This window comes from Orbicella faveolata, unplaced genomic scaffold, assembly GCF_042242905.1.
Source record: "Orbicella faveolata isolate gen_17 unplaced genomic scaffold, um_ofav_v1 contig_4, whole genome shotgun sequence".
NCBI lineage: Eukaryota > Metazoa > Cnidaria > Anthozoa > Scleractinia > Merulinidae > Orbicella > Orbicella faveolata.
In genome coordinates, this window is record NW_028301569.1 from 7,479,352 (window position 1) to 7,502,085 (window position 22,734).

The 22,734-nt window shown below is 39.6% G+C and overlaps 2 protein-coding genes and 1 long non-coding RNA gene across 4 annotated transcripts; 1 reads left to right on the top strand and 2 right to left on the bottom strand.

Annotated features, from left to right (window-relative positions):
- Positions 1-381: 381 nt before the first annotated feature.
- On the bottom strand, positions 382-10,177 carry LOC110053527 (uncharacterized). 2 transcript variants are annotated; one of them, XM_089276511.1, is made up of 8 exons: positions 9,691-10,177; positions 7,131-7,372; positions 6,004-6,121; positions 4,998-5,095; positions 4,205-4,341; positions 3,078-3,126; positions 2,917-2,986; positions 382-2,396 (listed from the first exon to the last, which is right to left on the bottom strand). In XM_089276511.1, exons 1-8 carry the CDS (start codon positions 9,989-9,991, stop codon positions 1,048-1,050), a joined length of 2,364 nt encoding a protein of 787 aa, XP_089132637.1. In that variant the 5' UTR covers positions 9,992-10,177; the 3' UTR covers positions 382-1,047. The 2 variants fall into 2 exon arrangements, with proteins under 2 accessions (XP_089132637.1, XP_089132636.1); XM_089276510.1 differs by having other exon boundaries at positions 4,845-5,095.
- LOC149101299 (uncharacterized) lies at positions 7,956-14,687 on the top strand. Its single transcript, XR_016203182.1, has 3 exons — positions 7,956-8,196; positions 13,458-13,584; positions 14,612-14,687. It is a non-coding gene; the product is annotated as an uncharacterized LOC149101299 (long non-coding RNA).
- LOC110068630 (uncharacterized) lies at positions 10,985-19,313 on the bottom strand. Its single transcript, XM_089276512.1, has 7 exons — positions 18,771-19,313; positions 17,454-17,671; positions 15,866-15,995; positions 15,225-15,331; positions 14,536-14,684; positions 14,102-14,208; positions 10,985-13,186 (listed from the first exon to the last, which is right to left on the bottom strand). Exons 1-7 carry the CDS (start codon positions 19,060-19,062, stop codon positions 12,207-12,209), a joined length of 1,983 nt encoding a protein of 660 aa, XP_089132638.1. The 5' UTR covers positions 19,063-19,313; the 3' UTR covers positions 10,985-12,206.
- Between the last annotated feature and the right edge of the window lie 3,421 nt (positions 19,314-22,734).

The window sequence follows — 22,734 nt, forward strand, 5'->3', positions numbered from 1 at the left end:
TCAAGCAAGGAACTCAATAGAAGGGGCTTCACGGTATAGTGTTTCAATTAGTTCTTAAGAGAACCAATCATTGGTGAACACGTTGCTATCATTTTCGTGACAGTATATGTTACTATAGCAACAGTATGTTGGTGTCCAAAACCAATTGTTGGAGTTGAATCTATTTTTATGTAAGCACATTCCTTTGTTCCAATAAAAAAATTTACACGAATCTTGCCACGTGAGGGAAAACGCTCTATAAACTCGAGAGATACTTTATGACCTGCGAAAGCTTTCCCAGAGGGGAAACAAAGTGGTAATGCTAAATTGAAAGGTGTAGTAGCCACTGTGAGTTATGTTTTGCAGGATTTCTGCTAACATGATCATCGATTTACATGGATATGTGTATACACGAAACCGTTTTTATTTCAGTTGAATTAGTAAATAAATTAGTGGTGTTACAACAGTACACTGATTGGCCTTGAGTCTTCACAACAGCCAGGTCATTATTCTTTTATTGTTTATCAGTCGACATTTTTGTCTGTTAAATCTGGATCGGTTCGTGTGTTTTCTTGGGGACCTCTGGGTTAAGTCATCTACTGATATCTTGAAAATGTTTGGCGTTGTACCCTTTATCATCTGCTCGGACTCCAAGGTAAAGTTCCTCCACGAGAACTGAGCTTTACATCCTCGCAATGGCCCAGTTCATTCTGTTTAATTGTTTCTCTACCTTATTGTTTGTCTGTTTACTCTGGGTCGAATTACACATTGAATCTTTTATGTTGCTGTATTCTTTATCATCCACTGGGGCGCCACGACAAAGTTTCTCCTCGAGAACTGAGCACTACATCCTCACAATGGCCCAGCTCATTCTGTTTCAGCGTAGATGGCCATCGACGAATGGTAACACTACTTGTTTCGCTGTTTACTTTGGGTCGGGTCCTTCGAGAACGTTTTACAGAGGTTCTTGAACATTTCTGGTGCCGCATCCTTCATCATCTGCTGGGATACCCAGCAGATGAAAAGACTCGTCCTCGAGTACTTTAAAAAACCGGATCATTGACGTATTCAGGAATCATTGGGTTTCCTTGTACCTCCAGGCTTAGATTTTTCCATCGTGTTGAAAACCAGCTCTGCTGAAGATATCATGGTACCATATTGGCTAGGTCTTTTTGAACATTCCAGATAAGATTCCAAAGCATTACACTCTGGTTGTATATCATTTTCACGACCATTGGCAGGTCCATTGGTTCCTGGAACTGACAGCTCCTCTACGTGATTGTGCACAGGTTGCTGTACACAGACTGGACCTTTCTTTTTGGGCCTCAGTTCCTTGTCTAAATCAGGATCTTTATAGACAACAGAACACACAGGCTGTTGAATACCTTTGTCAGGACCCTTCACAGGTCCCTTGGCGGGTCCCTTGGCTTCTCGAACTGGCAGCTCCTCCAGGTGATTGTAAACAGGCTGCTGTACACAGACTGAACCTTTCTTTTTGGACCTCAGTTCCTTGTCTAAATCAGGATCTTTGTAGACAGCTGTATACACAGGCTGTTGATTACCATTGTCAGGAGCCTTAGTAGGTCCCTTGGCAGGTCCCTTGACGCCTCGTACTGAGAGCTCCTCCACATGATTGTAAACAGGCTGCTGTACACAGACCGGAACCTTCTTTTTGGACCTCAGTTCGCTGTCCATATCAGGATCTTTATAGACAGCTATACACGCAGGCCGTTGGTTACCATTGTCAGGAGCCCTAGTAGGTCCCTTGGCAGGTCCCTTGGCTCCTCGTACTGAGAGCTCCTCCACATGATTGTAAACAGGCTGCTGTACACAGACCGGACCTTTCTTTTTGGACCTCAATTTGCTGTCATGATCAGGATCTTTATAGACAGCTGTACACACAGACTGTTGAGTACCATTGTCGCGACCCTTGGCAGGTCCCTTGGCTCCTCGCGCTGACAGCTCCTTCACGGGGTTGTAAACAGGCTGCTCTGCACAGACGCGACCTTTCAGTTTGGACCTCAGTTCGTTGTCAAAATCAGGATCTCTGTAGCCAGCTGATTCCAGGGTGTTGTCATGTCCATAGGCTTGGTGTACCACAGGAATGCTCAGATGAGCACCAGACTGTTGCGTACCATTGTCATGATCTTTTACAGACCCCAGCGGAGGTCCTCTTACCGACAGCTCCTCCATTTGATTGTATACAGGTTGATCAGCACAGACCGGACCTTTCGTTTTGGACCTCAGGTCGCTGTCACAATCAGGATCTTTATAGACAGCTTTATGGGCAGGCTGTTGGGTACCAGCTGTTTCGTCATGGCAATGAGTATTGAGTCCCACAGGAAGGCTCGAGGAAGCATATTCAAGGCTTGGGTTGGGGGGAAAAGGGACTACGTAAGTTGACGCATAATAATTTGCTGCAAAGAAAACAATGAAAGAAATAGGACTTAAAAATAAACTCTCTCAAGAAACGGTTCTTTATCATAAATGGTGTCTTAAATGAACCTCTTGCTTTCGTTGAAAGGTCTTCTCACGAAACCAGCTTTGTAAAGGGACAAAATAAAACACAAAAAGGAAATAAAATGAGAAAGGAATTTCTGTCCAGCTGTACCTGCCGTTATTCCATCGTTCTGTGATCACTCTTTTTATCAACCTATAATAAAGCTCTTGATAAGAATTCCTAAGTAGAAGAATGTTTGTACCGGTTAAATATCCCAGGGTAGCCGTTGGAAACTAAATTTTTTCCAGTTCAATTATAAATTGCCATATAAACAGTAGTCTGAATTTCAGAAGAGACGGCTGAAATTCAGACTATATAACCAGACTTTCCTTTCCTTATTCCTTTCTTCTCCACTTGTCATGTATGGTTCTTTTCATATGTGCATTGTCATTAATTATGTGTTGTTCTTCTTATTGTTGTTGTTGTTGTTTACTCACATGCGTGCCTGATATCTGGTGTCCTGTGCCCACTCTCTGAGCTTGATTGTGTGTTCGCCGATGTTGTGTTCTGAGATAGATACAGGTAAACATTAGACTGAGGACAGGTGAACAGTAAGACCCAGCTGCACACCAAAATTATGGTGACTCAAACTCCTCACCTCTCTTTTCACCCTTTTCAAAGCAGGCAGCTTGGGCTTCTTCAATTTGCTGTGGACAAAATATTTGAAAATGATGGTCAAAAACAAAATATCAACGAACGTCTGCTAACATAGTTGGTATGTATAGCCCTTTGCATCTACTTACATCATTTAAAAATAGCGTTAGTTCACTTGTCACCAATTTTTGACAGAATCGCCTGACACAGCGTCCGTTATCTAGCAGTTTGTTTGTAGCGTGACCTAGCCCCTTCAATCAGTTTGTATGTCACAGAATCACCTAAAGTAGCGTGACATGGCCACTTTAAGACCACTTTGTATGTAACTTAATCACCTTCAAAGTTTCAGGGCACAATCTCAAGACCAGAACCACCTAACACAGAGTGCGTGACCTAGCGCCCTCGAAGCGATCTTGTTTGTAGCGTGACCTAACCCCTTCAATCAGTTTGTATGTCTCGGGATCACCTAAAATAACGTGTAACACAATCACCTACAAAGTTTGAAAGTACAGTGCAGACAAGACGCAAAAAGCGCTTTCGAACGATTGTAACTACAAACAACACCAATTTGATAGATAACATCGATAAAGAGTATTCTAAGGTACAACTGCGCTATTATTACACGACTAAGTTAATGCAGAGGGCCAATAACTGAAATCAACCAATCAGATTGCTTCATTACCGGTGCAACATTTTCTATGATTTGAGCGGGTACAGTCCTGAATGATCCCGCACGATCACTCTTGAAGATTTTCTGGCATTGTTATGGCTTACGTCTCTAAAAGAATTTGATTTGACATAAACCATTCCTTTCCTTATTATCAAACTCTCTTTCCCTTCTGTTTTGTTTAACATCGACGTGAGTATACGCCTAGTCGGCTCCCAGTCAGAATTGTGCGCTCGAATTTTCCAATGTTTTTTCAGTCCGTGATCGTGGCACTTTTCTAAACATTTTCAGTCGCGCGTGTAAAGACGTTTTTTTAACCAATCTCACTCGAGACCGTGCTAAGAAAACATGGGACCTTATTGTCAAGATTTGTCAAGACCGCTGGGGCAGATATTTTCACAGTACGGCCCTCGCGCTTAGTGAATAAGATATATTAATCTTTCTTTAAGTCAAAGTTCACTAACTTTAGATAACCGCGTCGATAAGCAAAGAAGCCAATGATGATGACAACAGCTAATATGGAAGCGGTAAGTCCAGCGATGAGGCCCTGGGACGAGCTTGAATCATCTGCACCCTGTTCACGGCCAGGACGGGTGGGAGCCTGGAGACGAAAGAGGAAAGATGCATAAATTACTATCAAGACTGAGGTACCTGGTTAATGCATTGAGAAATGATATTCCTCTCTTTTCCAGTCAATTCAAAGCGGCTAATTGACAGCCCAGCAATAAGTGAAGATTTTGATGACATTTCATTAAAGTTAGCTCAGAACGTTTTTGATACTTGCTGTTAAATCAAACACTTCATTCATCAGTCTCTAAGTAGGAGTCAAGTTAGAGAGTTTAGTATATTGATATGGGCCTTTTCTGATATTTGACTAATTCAAAGCTACTTTTGGAAATAGATACGCGTGATTTAGTTCATTGAGAGTGCGGCAAAATAAAGAGATCTTATAAATGTCAAATGCAGATAAACTAAATTCTAAATAAACATTGTTTTCTGTGGTTTAATTTAGTGTTAAATAAATTTCAGAGAGGCCCATGACTGGTTCGTATATTCTGCAAAACGTTTAGCTAGCGGTTACAGCTGATAATGCAATAGACGTACTATCAGTCGAACGTCGGAGACCGTCGGTTGAACATCGTTGACTGTCGGTCGAACATCGGAGACTGTTGGTCGAATATCAAATCCGTTCGGCATTGCGGTGTAGACCACAGGCATGGAAAGTGAGGCACTGCGTACAAGTTTCAAATCAATTACCGTGTTTCCAGCCATGCCTGTTCCTTTGGATGGAAATAATTTCAAATTTCTTTCTCCTGGCTTTGTTGTAACTTTGGGTGGTAAAGTGGGTGCTAAACCTAAAATAAAAATATCAATGCCATCGATATATATTTAATCAGCGTAAAAAGCAATATACCTTTTCACGATTTCTGACGCCATCTTGCTTGGGGGCAAACATGACAAAAATCAAGGTAAATGTATTAGGAAAATGGAGAATCTAAGGTCTAAGACCTCACGGAAAATTCGAGTTCTGAAGTATTCGCGGGAAAATTTAAGACATTTGTATGAAAAATTAAAAGTCCAATTCTTCCCTTACAGCAAACCTTTGTTCTTCAAATTTGGTTAAAAAATCTTCTGCTGGGTATCTTTTCCTTGTATATGTAATTCATAAAATACTCAGAACATAAGTCAATAGTATTGGGCATCGAACTTTTTTACTTTTTCCATACATTTACTGTAATGTTTGCTTTGTTTGCCCCCCAGGCAAGATAGTGTCAGAAACCGTGAAAAGGCCTATCACTCGATCTTTTTGCTTCGGGGGACGGGGGGGAGCGGGGGGGGCTCTATGCAAAAGGAACGAGAATAGTCGTTATCTCGTGTGGTTTTACACGTTCAAGACGAAACGCTATATCTAAGGGCTTTTACCTTTAAAGTATCTTTTAAAGCTTTCAAGGTGATAGTTTATATCGATTAGGCATCTACAAATGTCTTCAAAGATACATAAGCATCGGATGACGTCTTAGATGTCTTCAAGGTCACTAAAGCTCCGAACGTTAATTTGTCTGTTTGTGTCGGGGTGATTTCTCCTAGGGTTCAAATAGAGCTTTAGTAACGCCCGGATTGTTCTCCTTTAGACGTTTACTAGAAACTCATTAAGTGAGCCTCTCAGCTTAAAACTACTTTAATACGGTCACCGCCGTTAAAAAGAGCAAAGATTAGTGGACTATAAGTGTTCGGATTAACAGGGCTTAGTACTCGAACTTACATTTGATATTTCCCACATATTTAAACAGCATCCAACGGTTAACAGGACCATTGCAAACCACTCCGAGCTTGATGATTCGTCCCTCTAACAATTTGGTGTTTGTTGCGCCGCCGTTAACCTGCAACGTGTAACAAGAGAGGAAGGCTGTCGCTATGCAAACCCTAAAGATTATGCAAATGACATTAGAAAAGAATTTACACGTGTTCTGCCCTATCACCCTACTCGACCCAACGAGTAAGTCGGGCATGATCTAGTTGTCTGCGGCCCCATGCCCCACTAGGGGCAATAAGGATTGATAATGATGATGATGATGATGATGATCTAGCTGTCTGTTTCTATTTTCGCTTGGTCTTGGGCTTGGTCCAGGCCAGAGTGATTCCCCATAACTTATTACCATGTCGTGAATAACAATGCCCAGGGCAGAAAATTGCATTATGCTGGAATCAGGCCTCGTACCTCTCTGATCGAGTGAAAACGACAATTTACAATGAGGTTATGGTTAAAGTTTGCTCAAATCCTAGGGTCGAAGGAAGCATATGTTACATTGGTCTCGGTGCTTAACTATACTATGGCATGGAACGACAAGGAATATAGTGTCATTTATGGGATCAGAGAAATCCATTGCAGGTTATCCCCCTCCCGGCCCTCCCCATCCCCCACGGACTTTTGTAAGGTTACCTTAACTATTCCAGTAAAAACCCATGTGTAAGAAACTATAATTTATTTTTGAAGTTCTTGGTTTTTGTATTTTGGGGTAGTTATTGGCAAGTTAGGCTAAGTAGGTTGTTATTTAGGCTCTCAATTTCTATGAAGGACATATAGTTGTTGATTACTAGAAAAAGAAATAAACTTGGGTTTGGTCCTTGAATATGCAATATTTATTCACAACTGTATTATGTAATTTCTTGTAATATAAATTTGCAATCTCAAAGTCACACTCCTTGGTTAAAATGTTTATCATAATTTAACTGTAACCCATATATAAGAAACTGCTTGATCTTGCTTGACTAATCAGGTTCTTCTATTTTTGTATTTTTGTGTTCATATTTCTGTGGTAACTTCACAGCTCATTTAAACCATTAGGTTCTTAGACTTACTTAGGTTGTTACTCTAAAATCTAGTCTCACCCTAAGAAAATAAGGAGGAGAATCTCTAGGATCCCCATCAGGTACGATAGAAAACAGGTTCGTGTTGTGGAATGGAACTTCGGAGCCATTACACCCAAAATGTCTTGAGGATACCACATCAACTCGACAATTTTTCAGACTCGAAGGTAAAGACACTCTCTTGTAGTTGTTGATGTAAACAAACCGTATCGGATAGTTCAGTCTCTCGGTCTCAAACAGGATATAGCGTGTTGGATTATACCCTATGGAATGAATGAAAAATCATGCGTTGAAAAAATGTGTACCTCAAGGAGACTAGTTTGGCTAGGCAAAATATACCACACCTTTTAAAAAATCACTCTGTTTTTCATCGGTCTCTGCTTTTATATTGTACAACGTTCACAAACAGTCAAGAACATTACAGTAGAATTTTCCGGAAGGAGAAACCTTCGGAGCTTCCTTTTAACATCCCCAGGTAAGCTATGGGAGGTGTTCCCTTACTGGGATTTTTAAACAGAGAGTCCCCGTCATGGGTAGGGGAAGGGGGTCTGAGTATCCCTGATATCGTGTTAAGTTTTGGTCGAAATATCCCGTACCCGGCAAACGTCATGCCCAATTTCAAACACTAACAATTTTCTTACTGGATATACCGGAAAATCTGTCTAATATCCCTTATCCGATTAATGTTCCCCATGAAAATTCCGTATCCCGTGACATATTTACCTTAGCTTCTATAACCATTTCGTATCCAAAAAACCTAATAAGGCCTCAAAACAAAGTAGTTCAGGGCAATGTGTTTTTATCCTGCTATGTGAAGTGTCCTTTGAGGGGTTCGCTCCCATACTGAAAGCAAAAACTGTGGTACTAATGAATGGCCGTGCAGGACCGTTATTCAGTATTCCATCATGGACCCCATATTGAAGGTCAGAAAAAATATGTATGGCATTTCTATGTGGTCAGAGGCATGATTCAGGCGCTTTATTGGACGTTTTCCTTGCATTCCTTATAGGACAAGACAAGACAAACGCAGTGTTCGTGAGACCAAGAACGAGACCATAACTAATCGAGCAGTATTGCATTCATTGAGGTAAGCACGTAGTTAATTGTATCCTAAAATACCTAAAGTGTTGTCCTGTACCAACGGAGGAGGATCTAGGGAACTCAAGTGGCAGATAATTGTCAATTTCATCCCCACCCAGTCCTTTCCCTCCTTGTGAAAAAGCAAGAAAAAGGTTTACTTCATTTCCCCATGTTTTTGAGCAAGACAGATCGCATCTTTCCTTAATTTTAGATCTCGTTTGTGAGCACCACTTGACTGACCACCGAACAATATTAAAGTAAAAATATGAAAAGCACGAAAATCTTAAATCTTTCGAACGAGATATCATCACAAAGTGAATTTTTAAAAAAAAAAAATTGAAAAGGCATTTCCGATCCAAGATTTAAAGGGGCCCGATGGTTCCTATTGAATATGCGTCAAGGATGCGAGGGAACTTTTGCCTGAGCAATAAATAAACTCATGAACTACAACTTTTGCTATCTTCGAAAGCATTTAGATATCTCTAAATCTTGGTAGTAGATTCTTCTAAAATTCGATAAGAATATTGGTATAATGATGAATTTAGAAAACACTTATCGATCATTTGGCAGATAAAACCAAACACGTACAGTATGACTTGAGGCTATAGAAGTTTGGCTTTGTGTCCAAGCTTTGAGCTGGAGATCGAAGTACACTAACGTAATCATTTGAATATCTAGTAGTATATCAAAACCTCAAAGACTGACTCCAATTTTATCATGGCAATGCCATACCATTCATTTAAAGTTGTTGGACTTTAACTTAGATGCAGGCTCTCCAAATTCAAAAGCCTTTAACTTCGATCGTTTAGAAAATAACATTTTTAAAATAACTCCGCTTCTTCTTTAGCACAATAAGACACACCCAGTCTACTTCTGTGTATCGGTTTAATGAAAGCTCAGATTGCTGATTAGTTCTTCTGGTATCATCTGCGTTAATCTTCAAACAAGAGCCGGTTTCTTTTGAAAAATTCATGCTAATGAGATTGATGATCCCGCGCAAATTAATTGAAAACTGAGGACCTTTTTTAAATGTTTCGTGAACCTTTAGCTAACATAGTTAAAGGATTTATGAGAATCACCGTTTTCTCCCAGTTCTTTACGAGAAACTGAAATAGAACTTCGTTTAATCTGGCCATCACAGGGCCACCAAACATGACAAAAACTAGTCAGTCATATTTAGGGCGTAAGAGCTCTTAACACAACAATTGGCTGGCCATTTCTCTTAGCTAAATGGAAAGAAGCTGGGCTTCAACGAGGGGTTGAACGATATTATAAATTTTAACAAGTTTCCATGATTTAATTTACAAGATCTAATTGATTTGATGTAACAATATCGACCTTCTTGCGTGAAATCGCTCCGATAAAAATCCAAAGAATCCAAACAAGTTAAAACTGTTTTCCTGGGGAACAAAGCTATGTTTTGAGATAATCTTATGGTTTAAGTAAGAATTAAGTATATTAAAACTCCGATGAACTATTAATACACCTGTCATTTACTAACCAAACAGTTGACGAGCCTGGAAGTTGTTTACGCATCTCCAATCACTCCTGTCGAACATGAAAGTGGCTGCACCATAAGGGCATGAACAGTGGCATGCACTCTTTCTATGGGCGTTGAAATGAGCACAGTTCATTCCTCCTTGGTTGCACAATGAGGGAGGGATCTTGAACGAGTCTCTCCCGAACACCCATCCATCCTCCCCAAACGGTCTTGGTCTGAAAATCTCGAAATCCTCTGATATAGTGATAGGCGTCAAGTAAATCAGAATTGTTACGGTAAATTCGATCTTGAATACGTCCATTTTGCGTAAATATCAGCCTCACTAGCAAAGAATACCGTCTTGGAAAAAAGTCAGTTATCGCGTCCCTTCATCGTAGCACAAACTTCTTCTCACAAGAAACTGAAATTCAGTCCTCGATGCGTTCAAATATGTTTCTGCTTTCGATTGTTTTCATTGCACTTCGAGAACTGTCTGTTTTTATCGTACCTTGTAAGTCATTGAAGCCAATATGGGCATTTCCTCATAGCTACCAGCCAATATAACTCGTAAACACAAGATCTAACTCCCTTTTTAGGTAAAGAGCTATTCAATCAATTCACTTTTCCAAGTGTTTTTTCGTATTGTTTGTTGGTTGGGTGCATATTGCAGCAAATACTCCACCTGTTATTGCAAGGCTTTTTATTTTTATGGAATTTGAATCACTCACTGATGAGCTTCGAAGAAAACTGAGCACACTGATACACCCAGTGACAGATAATGAATTCAGTCTAGCGTCTTAAATGCACCACGCTTGCTGGTTTACCTCTATAACCACAGACGCAAACACACATGGGCGTCACGTAATTAAGAAAGAAAACATATCCAAGCGTGGGAAAAATCGCTCGATTCAAACCAAGAGTTCTGTATATGACGTCAACAGCTGAAGGGCTCTTCCCAAATCAACCGACCAATCACTTGACTTGTTCCTGTCCTCTCTTACAACTGACTGATGGGCAACCCTTACAACTGTTTCATCAGTAAGAAACGTCTGGGTACCCATCTTGTCTGCGATGGTGCTTACCACTTCTCACCACTTTATCCTGATGGTCTCAATGGGGCTAACTGGTTAACCACAAAACGGGACAAACATTTAGTCGTTAGGCGTAAAAAATGTTTAGCCACGAAGGTGAAAGTCTCAAGATCTCTTGTCAAACTTTTTGTGTATTGTCTTTTGGTTTGGTAGTAAAAAAAAGAGTCTGGAGTCTTTCACATACTCGTCGACTGCACTCCAATTCTGAAAACACAACTACGAGATCATTTCTTCACCGCACATTTACTTATTAAAGTTAGAAACTATTTACAGTCTCTTTATCAGCTATAAAAGCAGCAAGTCTCGTCTAAACACTAGGAGGCCGGGATTCGGAGAATTCGAGACAGTTATGCAAACTCGAAACGCAATCGTGAGTTTGCATAACTTTCGAGAATTCTCCTAACCCCGAGTGTTTAGATGAGGCTAGGTAAACACGCAAAAAGTCCTTTCTTGCTTTTATATAAAATATTTCTCAGAAATGCGCGCAAATCTAAAACGTCACAACCGTGTTTACATACTCTCATCTAAACACAACTATCGACCAATGAGCGCTCGCGTAGTATCTCATTTATTTTATAATAAGCAATTACCTACAATCTTTGTAACTATTTATTAGCTACATGTATTCACTATCTGTTTACAGTTTTTTCCATCTGTTTATTGTCTCAGTGTTTAACACAGTAGTCATCTCGCACTTGTTGTCGATTAACTTACTCATCGCTGAACTAAATATAGATATCTTAAATAAAAAACACCACATTTGCAAACACGATGTAACGACCAGGAGTACGATATTTCCCATACTTCTGAACTACTTTACAAATTTGTTCGTTCCTTTTGTTTTTCATGGTTTGTTTGTTTGTTTGTTTGTTTGTTTGTTTAATGGCTTGCTCGTTTCTTTTTGGGTGACCAAAAAGCAAACAAGGGTTAAATAAATTAAGTACCTTAAATTATTTTCTCCAATTTTGCCCATCCATTTCTGCTTTTGGCTTCCCTATGTTTCTTTAGAGTTCTTCACAGTTTCAAGTTGTTATTGCCATTTTTCAGTTGATTTTATAAGCAGTCGGTAAAAGCTGAAATTGCTTAAAATTGGCTGACCTAGTCCCTTACAGAAATATATATTTATTATTATACATGTAGGTTTCACCTAATTCTCATACCTAACATACAAAGAAATGTATGGTATAAGTAAGGAGAGTTCATATCTGGATTTTCGGGATAACAAAACCCTCGCCTCCTTCTACAGCCTACGTAGCAGGGGTACATGTATAAAAGCACGCGGCGAATGAGTGCGAAACAATAAGGAGCAGGAGGAAGGGATGAGGCAAAAAGATTCCTTTTTTTCCACCCCCTGCCCTCTCCTCGTTTATTGCTCACCCGTCCCCGCTTAGCCCTAGTTTTTGCTCACCCCAGGTGCGCTCGTTCGCTCGCTCGAGTCTCCTTTTCTTAAGCAACTGCGTACAAAAATGTGTTACTGTTATTATCCTGTTGCTTGGTATTGTACAATGTGTCATTAGCCGTTTCTTCTGTCTTTTCCGGTTCAGGCCCCTCCAGGACGTTATACACAGGGTCTTTTTCAATGCTAGAACAAGCCTTTTCAGTGTCTCTCGCGCCCTTTGGTAAAGGCTCCCCCAAAACGTTGTACACGGGAGTTTCTTTGTGACTAGGATCAGAGCTGTTGGGTTCATCCTCGGTTACTGTGTCAAAGACCTCAATCAGGTTATACACACGTTGTTCCACGCTCAAAGGAACATGATTCTGTTTTACCACATTGGAAGCATAATCATAAGGGCTGTCTGAGGTGTTAGTATTTAGGTCCTCCATCATGTTATAAACACCTTGTTCCACGCTTAAGGGACCAATGTTACGGGACCTTTCTGACGAAGCGGGATCGACATATTCATAAGAGCTCTCTGAGATGTCAGTATTTAGGACCTCAATCATGTTATAGACACGTTGTTCTACACTTAAAGGACCAACATCGCGGGACCTTTCTGACGAAGCAGGATCGACATATTCATAAGAGCTCCCTGAGGTGTCAGTATTTTGACCCTCAATCATGTTAGACACACGTTGTTCTACGCTCAAAGGAACATGGTCGTTGTTCCGTTCATCGGAACCATGATCACAAGGGCTGTCTGAGGTGTTAGTATTTAGGACCTCCATCATATTATACACATGTTGTTCCACACTGAAGGGACGAAAGTCGCGGGACCTTTCTGACGAAGCAGGATCGACATATTCTCCTGGTTTGCCACTGCATTCTGAACATAATTCGTCCACGGTACTGTAAAATGGTTCCTCTCTGTAGAGACCGTTATTATCAAGTCCTTCAGAGGTACTGGGTGCACGAGGGGAACGCAAATGAGCCCTTTCGTCTTCAGATCCACCGCCGTTAGGGACGTCGTAATTTGAACTGTATATTGCTAAACAAGAAGAACAAATATGAAAACTATTGTATTTGACTAAATTAAAACTTACAGTACAACCTCGTTTCCAGGGCCAATTTTAAAGGGAAAAGCCCGGAAATGAGGTTGTTTACAATACTACAACAGCCTTCCCTCCCCCTCCCCTCCATCTTCCTTACCCCACCCCGTCGAAAAATTTAAATGAAAAACCAATGACTATGACCTAATCAGACTGCAATATACCCTGTCATACAGGAGTATTTTGACGAGCGAGTGCATTTGTTAGCAGGTGAGGTCCATCCTGGATTCAGAAAACAGAGGAGGCTTGAAGTGAGAGGAAAAAACCCTCTTAGGAAGTAGGAGTGAGGCTTAATGTCGAGCGACAAGGGAGCAGAGGTCTCCAAGATGGCTGTCAGGTACGCGAACAACTTCATCTAACTTTCAACCGCATGGTAAAGGCCTACGCATTGGACTGTTATGATTCCATTTACTTTTGGTCGTTCAAGGAAGGGCGTTTATCGGAGATAGGGTGCTAATTAGGGATGGGACGTTTATATCTTTTTGAACACATACATTTGAATGGGGTACAACACTATGCAGTGTAACACTATGACACAAAACAACAACAGATACTTTCCCTCAACAACTGTACGTAATAATAGGGTCTTTGATAGTCATAATGTTCAATAATACGTTCAGATTATAAAGCAGACATTCGTCTAGTCAGTCTACTCTACGTCAATGTCTTGAATGTTAGTTTTGCGATGGGGGGGACAATTATTGGGATGGAATGCATATTGGAATAGGGGCGCTTACAAAAAAAAAGCTGCACTCAAGAAAAAGAGCTTATTAGAAAGGGGGCGTTTCGGATCATTACCGGGTATGTGTCAAATGCTGCATGTTTGTGATGTTACACGAAAGAATCACACTTACCGGATCTATAGGTACTGAGTGTCTCGTAGCCCTCATTTTGATCACGAGGCTGGGATCCTGAGTCTGATTGAGAACTTTGAACTTCAGAGATGGTGCGAGGATGTTTTCTGCGAGGAAAAGCCACAAAGTTTGTTTGTTTGTTTGTTTGTTTTTTTTAAAAAAAAAAAGAGCAGTTGTGCTTTGTTAAAGCAAAACTATTCCCAAAACGTTTTGAAAATTTGTTTAGCAAGTGTGGATCTGAGTCCCCAAAGGGATTCGAAGCCATAACCTCACAGACATGGGTCGCATTATTGTACCCTTATTGTACTGAGCTGAAGGAATCTTTCATGGAGGGAGAAGCAGCGTAAATGAGGTAGATGCACATACGCTGATATTGAGAAAAATGTCCCAAATATTTGCGACAAAGGTGTAGATGTATATCAAAGTATAGTTACCTCGCACTGTGCCTTTGGTAAATTATGATTCCAACCAAGAGAACAATAAGAATAATACCGACTGTTACTCCCACAGTAACACCCAGAGATGCCGGGCCGCCGTCATCGGCAATGCTTTGGTCAGCAGCTACATTTGGAGGAGTAAAAACCTGCAAGGAGAAAAATTAAAAGATCGGCATTCGCTTTTAAGATGATACAGTAAATCAGGGTAAAAAAAAAGTTACTGGAATTTTGCCAGTTTTGGCAGGTGACCACTGAAAAGAGAATTAAAATAATCGAGAGCCAGAAACGAGAGAGAAACCTTAAAGATTATTTGCATTTTTTAGTACACAAAACAGACGGGCCAAATATCCGCGTTACACAAATAAATAACTTATATTTGCCTCAAGGTGAAGCAAATTGTTACTGTTTTACTTATCGTTTCAAACAACTGAAATGAAAAGTCGACATTTAAGATGATGGTCGCTTGGCCATCTCCTGTCAACATTAAAAAACCACGAGATAAGGAACAAATGTTACCCCTTTGGTTGTTTATTTACTAACATTTCAAAACGTGGTATGGGATATCGGAGTTTAAGGTCATATCTTTCTTGACAACGCAGGATTTTAAAAAAATGATAACACGTGGAATTACTGACTCTAAATCAAGTTTATTTTCTTGCTTGCATTGCTATGTTAACAAAAGGTACCTGAGTTGGATTCATTCCCAGGCCTGCCTCTGGTAGAGCAGATTTTAACACCATGTCGACCACTGTTGTTGTTGTTGTTGTTGTTGGTTGCGTTACTGTCATAGGGCCTATGTATTAAAGTAACAATACCATCAAATCTCTAAATTATGATTGGATAACCGATACTTTATGGAAGGGCATGACAGTTTCTATAAATGGCCAAGAGAGACTTTCCGTATATGACGAAGTGCGAATTTAAGTTTCCATATTTGGCGACTGTTACTCTCCGAAAACAAGATGCCGGACATTACTATATTGTGCGGATAAGAGTTAACGTTTTGGTCGTTAAAGGCTCAAGATGGCGCTGCCAAGAGGTCTGTGAATAGCTAAGCTAACTGGATTGTTGTCAGTTTCACTGGTAAGGTATTTTTCTTGAATTATAAAAGTGCTAAGTTAAAAGCTTATGTGATTGTAAGTAACATTTTAATTTGCCTTAATACCCGTGGTATGGTGAATGGTGTTGAAAGTTCCTCTCAGTTCGCGTTATTATTTTCCAATGTCGCTACAGTAAATATAATGGTACCACTTGCGTTAAAATTATAGCGGAATTTTAAGGCGTGAATGCACAGCAGTTTTTACGTGCAACCATGGTAAAAACTTACAGCTGGTTGTTCCTTTCAACTTGAACAACAGGCAGTAGTTTTGATTGGTTTGTTGACCCTCCGGGCTGCAACTTATTCCCAGGTTGATAATTCTTCCTGCGAGTGGGCTGTTTGTGGGAAGATCGTCAACCTAGTTTGAAACATGACAAAACATTAATATGAATAATAATAAATTATAAATTATAATAAATTAATACTTTAAGAGGAGGCCTCCAATTACCTAGAGGTGGTTTCAGGAGGATCCTCCAAAATTTAAAACTATACATTAAATGTCTAAAATACAGAAAGTAGTAAACGCTAAAAACTTAAGATACAGCTAAGGTCTAAATCTAAAACTAGAACGATGGGTAATCATATGACGAAGAGTGAAATATGGAAATAATCTCACGTCCGTGAGATTTCTTAATTTCACGAGTGTACTATTTCATTACCTTTTAATATCAAGGGTGACACATTACACTTACTCCCCAATCTTGCGTTTTTGACTTGTATATAGCCTGTGAGCAGGCTCACGTTGGAGCACAAGCGCGCGCGGTGTAGCCGCGAGCGCGAAATCGAGCTGCGATGCCGCGGGCGCCTCTTCACCAGACTCCTTCCCGCCGGATCGCTTTGCTCTTCGCCGCTCGCGCGTGTGACTCAAAGGTGAGCCTGCTTGCAGGCTAACTTGTATATTGTATCGAGAAATTTCGCGCCAAACGTTGCTATGGCAATTTGGAGTGTTTAGATGAGGCTATGTAAACACGAAAACAAGTCGTCTATTGCTTTAAAAATATATTTCTTGTCCCAACCTTGTTTATATACTCTCATTCAAAACCACCTATCCACCAACAAGAGTGCGTGTACCATCTTAAATATTTTATAAATTAAAATTCATACAAATCATTCTCGTCCCAAAATCTCTATAGAGGACTCTTCTCTAACTTAAGACTTGCTCCTTGTGAAGCCCCCCTGCCTTCTATTTGGCTCCCCATCCCCCCACTACAGGATTTTCAAATCCAGCGTTCTACACAACTGACATTTTGCAACAGAAAGGGAAAGAAACTGGAAATCTTTCTTGCATTATTGGTGCAATAGATTGGTGCAATAGATACGGCATTTGAAAACCGTAAACTTCTCTTATAATCTCTGGGCTTAAAATCTTTGTAAGGGGTTTTGGATAGTCTTAAACACGGAGGGGCTTATATCCGAGGGGGCTTTTAAGCGGAATAAAAAAAAACCGTTTTTCAATAAGCTACAGCAGTGCTGATCGAAATAAATTCTTCATTGAATTTTAAAGTTCTAAAACATCATTATAGATTCATTTCATTTTAAACTAAAAGAGGCCTTTATCCGGGGACTTACAGGCAGAGTGACCTGTAACTGTGGAGGGGGGGGAGGGTTATAAGCGGTAGTTTACGGCGGTATAGACAGAAAAAAATGCCAGACGAAAACGTGTCGTCGATCGGTATGCACCTCAGACGCAGTCATCAGACCCAGCTCACGTTAAATGTCCTGATAAAACTTTCCCTAAACGGAGCAAACAACACTTATTGTAATAATTACTGAGTCAAAAACTACGACTTTTTCCACACATTTTGCTTGTTTTTACCTCAAGCTCATTATTGCGAGGGTCTTCTTCAATATCAAACGTGTTTTCCATTGATTCAACTGTGTCTTTATTTCCATCGCAGTCCATGTACCATGAAGAAATCGTGTTTATTTTACAGTTACTTCCCGTCAAATCTAATTTTTTCTTGTTACCACTTCCCAGCAAGCTCAGCTTATCGTCATCTCTCTCCTTATCAAAGAAAGTTGGCTGGCTACACCCTGAAAAATTTTTCAAAAAAATGAATGTTATTAAGTCGGAATCCACCAGAAGTTCGAGTAACAAGTGAACAAAAACTTTATACCAAGATTATTTACATTGTATTGCAAACTTCTGTACGACTATTTTAAATATTTCGATCTCAAAAAATTTCATTTCTAACAACACCAAACGTCGAAAACAAATTTTGAACTTCGTATGAAACACTTGAAAGTACTAGTGAAATGGAACTGATGATCAAATTTTACCTGTGTTTGCACAATTTCTTTTCTCGCGTTCCCATGGGGAAATTGTTTTCGGTATTTAAGAAAATGAAAACAGGACTATAAAATACTTAAAATTATTTTGGTGCAAGGTTTTTGGCCATTAAAACTGAAATTGCTCCATTTCCTGTTAGATTTCGCCTTAAACATTTTGAAGGCGCCATTTTCTTCCTTGAATTTTTGATATTGGGTTATGTTTGTCTAACACGTCATTGGTAGAAAACAAAACAAAGGCTGACACGAAAACAAGTCAAATGTCTTCACGTATGTTCATGTTTACAAAAAGTAAATTTAAGGGAAAAAACTTTTGCTGAGGTAGTATTCACTCGATTCTCTTGATCCCCTTCCGTTCCCTCACGTTTCAGCTCTCGTGAGAGCCACTGGTAGCACTCTTAATCTCAATATGTATTAATTGGATAATATTTGTTAGAAATGAAAAATATACGTCATTACGACAGCGAGCTACTAATCTTCTTAATCTTATTAATACTTTGAAAGATATCACGATATCGTAAAGAGAAGAAACACATAAAAAGGAACTAGAGTAGAACTATAACATCGCTATCTTATACATTTTTCTAAGTTGTAAAGCATGTTAGAGAAACATTAAGCCCGCAGTTATGTTACTGAATGAAATCTGGCTTAGACACAAAATTAAAACATGCTTCAAATCGTCAACTTTTGCCAGCGAAGGTAATTCTGTGAGCCCTTATCAAGCTTTGAGAGCTACTGAATTAAAACAAGCTTGCTCATCTGTGATTGGAACTGTTACAAATTTCAGGTAGCTTAAACTAAAAAGATAAATTAGATGGCTGATAGCCTTAATAGCAGAGCTTACCAAAATGCGTTCTTGTATCTTCATCTCTAAGGCAAGACCAAGACTGCTTGTAAACCGAAAAGGTCGCTTGCTTGTCACGGCAGACACATTCACATCGTTTACCATTCGCTGCAGTGGCATTATATTCACCGCAGTAATCGAAAGCATTGTTGTCTTCGTCACATTTCGTTGGCGGAATCGTAAAAGAATCCCACGGTGTTCCCCTGACGATTTGAAAATTCTCCGAAGAACAGACCTCGGTCAGAAGTAGACAAAACAGCGCTATGGATTGCTTCAAAAGCAAAATCTTCATCTCCGCCGACAATGATGGTTTTAACGCAAATTGAAAATAAATAAAGAAGTGTATAAAAGAAAAACGGCTACGCTTGGACAATTGCAAGCTGTTAAGATATGCCGGAGATCTGATATGTGCTTCAACGCTCGTCGAAATTTGAAATGAATTGAAGAATGGGTTGAAACCTTGCAGTGACGATTGAGAGTATCGCAGGTAAGCTAAAACTGGTCATCTCTCAAAACTGAAAAATATTGGACTTATTGTTATCTCTTCAGGTTCGTGGTTTTTGATATTGGCCTTAGCAAACTCTATATTTACCAGCAAATGGCAACATTTTGTGGGGCTATTTTGTAAGGATTGACGTAAAACGTTCCATTTCCTTCCTTTGCAGCGATATTGCAACTTCAAGTAATCAGTGATGGATGTCGCATCTAGAATAAGTTAGCCACAGATTTATTAATTTTTTCGTTCGTTCTCTCTCTTAATCCTCCCAAATCTTAACCAATCTCGTTCCTTTTGCGTTTATCTTAGTTTCCTGGAATCAGTTTGCCTGCGTAACTGTTCTTTTGTACGTTTCCTTCGTTTTAAGGGTGAATTAAAAAGTTGTGAAAATGACTTAATATGCAATTAATAATTAATGTGCTCCAATATATTATACCCAAGATATGACCAACTCGGAGAATATAAGAGGTCATTTGCATTAATCCTTTGTGAAGACCCTTGAAAAGCCGCCAAAGGTATTTCGGAGCGGAAATTTTAATTTCTCAATTGGCTCAAATCAGGGAAAGATATGCGAATTTATATGCTGGTTTTTAAGATATAGATATTGCGTAGTTATGCTTTTACTGTTATTTGTTAACTTAAGGATATCGAGGATGTCAATTCAAATAGAATAAGTTCATTAACTATAGATTATGTCAGCGTTTTTAACATACAAGCATTTTACTTGTCATTGAGTTTTAAGCGAAAATGTGAAATTGAAAAACACCGCATGCGTGACTGCCACGAAGTATTGTGAAAACTAAAACTTGATATTGTACCTCAAGATACAAGATGTGGGTTTCAGATCTATTTCCCGCGGAAGAAGAACTCATGATTTCCGTTTCAATCAAAAAGGTTCTTTTTTCCTTGAAAAGAAGTGGCAAGCTAACCTATCTGCCTTTTGAGAACATTATGGTGTGATAATGTTACTTCTGTAATAGAGATAGTCAATTTCTATAAGCATGCGGATTATCATAATAAAGGACATATTTATAGTTCTTCATTAAAATAGCGCCATTGACGTAATCGCTTAAGCGCCTCCTCTCTGCCACTTCATTGAAATATTGAGTCGTCTGAAAATACACTTTTTGTTGAAATAGAAAGTGCAAGTTGAATTAAGCTTTTAGATAGTTTCAGAGGTGCGAAACGAAAACAACAACAAACACATTATTCACCCAGGAAACGTTTTAAATTTTGAACTCGGAGTTGCTAAGTGTAATTCATTTCTTTGTGAAACATTTAGAAGCGACATTTTTCAATCTGAATATCTTTTCTGTGTGCGAGCAGTTTAAATTCTAGCTCTCTAAGGTTCCTTCCTTTCTCCGCCGGAGAAATTTGAAAACGCAGCTTTATTTCTCCGGTTAGGCCTACCGTCCACACTAATCCGTCACGAAAACGGAGCTCTTCGAAAACGCTCTTCAAACCGGAAGAATTTGAAAACGCTGGCTTTGCGTTTTCGTGGGGACGGAAAACGTAGTGAAAACGGAGCTTTTCAAAACGATGACGTAACGATAATGTTATTTTCCCTGATGGAGTTTTCTTTAAACACAAATCCAAATTGACCGGTGTTTGTTGCGTTTTCAAATTTTTCCGGCGTAGTGTGGACGGAAAACATTTGATGCGTTTACAGAGTGAAACTTTTCCGGTATAGTGTGGACGAAAAACATTTGATGTGTTTTCAGGATGAAACCTCCGTTTTCAAATTTTTCCACGTATTTGGACGGGGCCTGAGCAGGTCGTCTTCTCTTAATGAGGTGTTTTTTGTCTTAAATTCACATCTCCATAAGTCATATCGTCTACAAATTATGTGTAATTAATTACCGAGGGTATAAACTTTAGGGAACAGCTGTATTACATGGTAAAATTGTAATTTAAAGCCACAAAATTTGATATTTTGCAGGCTTAGTGCACGGTCGCCTATCCTGTGCACAAGCTTCTTCTGGGAAGTAAAGACCATAAAAAAAGAAGAGAAAACCTAGCAAAAGAAAAGAGACGAAGTGGCAGGAGGTAAGAGATACAGAAAGCGTTCAAGGTATAGTCAGTCAGAAATAGTTAAGGTGGCTGGCAACAGTTTCCAAATAAACACTTTCCAGCAATTATATTTTGACGGATCAATCTTATACTACAATTCTTTATCAAGTGATGTCAGGTTTACAATATTTATATCACTGAAATGCCACTCAGTCATTGATGAACAAGTTTTGGCTATTTCATAGGATAACAGGTTATAAATAAAATAAAAATAAATACTGTAGGACTCTCTAGTGGCACTTCCCACGTAGAGGCTTGTCTTCTACTATTTCCAGATCGAAATGGAATTTAGAAGTGTTGGTTTCCATAGCAACAGATAACTTCTTAAAAGTACGCTCAATTTTACTCTTCAGTGCTTCTAACTCAAAAACAATTTCGATAACCTTTATTGTTTTTTTCTACTTTTGAATGCTCAGCATTTTTTAAGATGCAACATTTAGCAACGTTTAAAACATTCTGTCGGGAAGGTTCGAAAGTTCACCGCTGGAAAGTGCGAGAAACTGTTCCCAGGCACCCTAAATAAAGGCATGTAGACTATTAAAGTTACAAAAAAAAAAGGCATTATAGTGCTTATATGTTATTGAGACACCAGTCTCCAATCCATTCTTGGATTGTTACATCATCCTGGGTATTAGCACTTAGAATATTTCCCACGGCGCATTTACCAAAATAAGATTAGGCTGTTAATAACAACTACATTGGAGGTGCCGATATGAGCCTAGTAATTAAATGGCCTGGCTCAAAATAAATTCGCAGTTCGGAAGGTCGCTGGTTCGACCCCTGGCGGAGGACTTCATTAAAGTTTTTCCTTATCCCATCTCAGGTCAAACTAAATAAGTTCTTTTTTGTTAAACGTCTATCCAACAGTGGGTTACCGTAAAATCTCAATAAAGCCACTCCTTTCCTCTTCTTAAGCCCCCCTGTTCCCTGTTTCTTTATGAGAGTAACCCTGTATCACCAAGACTTGAACATAGCATGGCCCAAACGAACAAACAAAGCATGTCCAAATCTCAAGATCAGCATTTGACTTAATAAACAAACATTACAAAGGATTATTTCTTTTCAATTACTTTAGCCTACACTGACCTTCATCATGGGCTATGAAAGCTTTCCTCGTGCAGTCCCCCCTGTTTTCCGCTATTCGCATCCCGCGCTTTAACCTTAGCTCCCTCCTACTTTCCCCGTGTAATCCCTGTAAATTTCCCATGCGTTAACATGTCCATCGTTTAACCTCATGCAATTCCCGTAATTTATGCGCGTGTTAAATCGGGTTTTCCGTACGTTTTACCACGGGCATCCCTTGAGCTCCGCTACACACAACCCCCTGTATTTCATAGCGGGTTCCATGTGAGCTTGCTACTAACTTGCTCGTGCTATCGCTGTAGTTTCTGCTATACC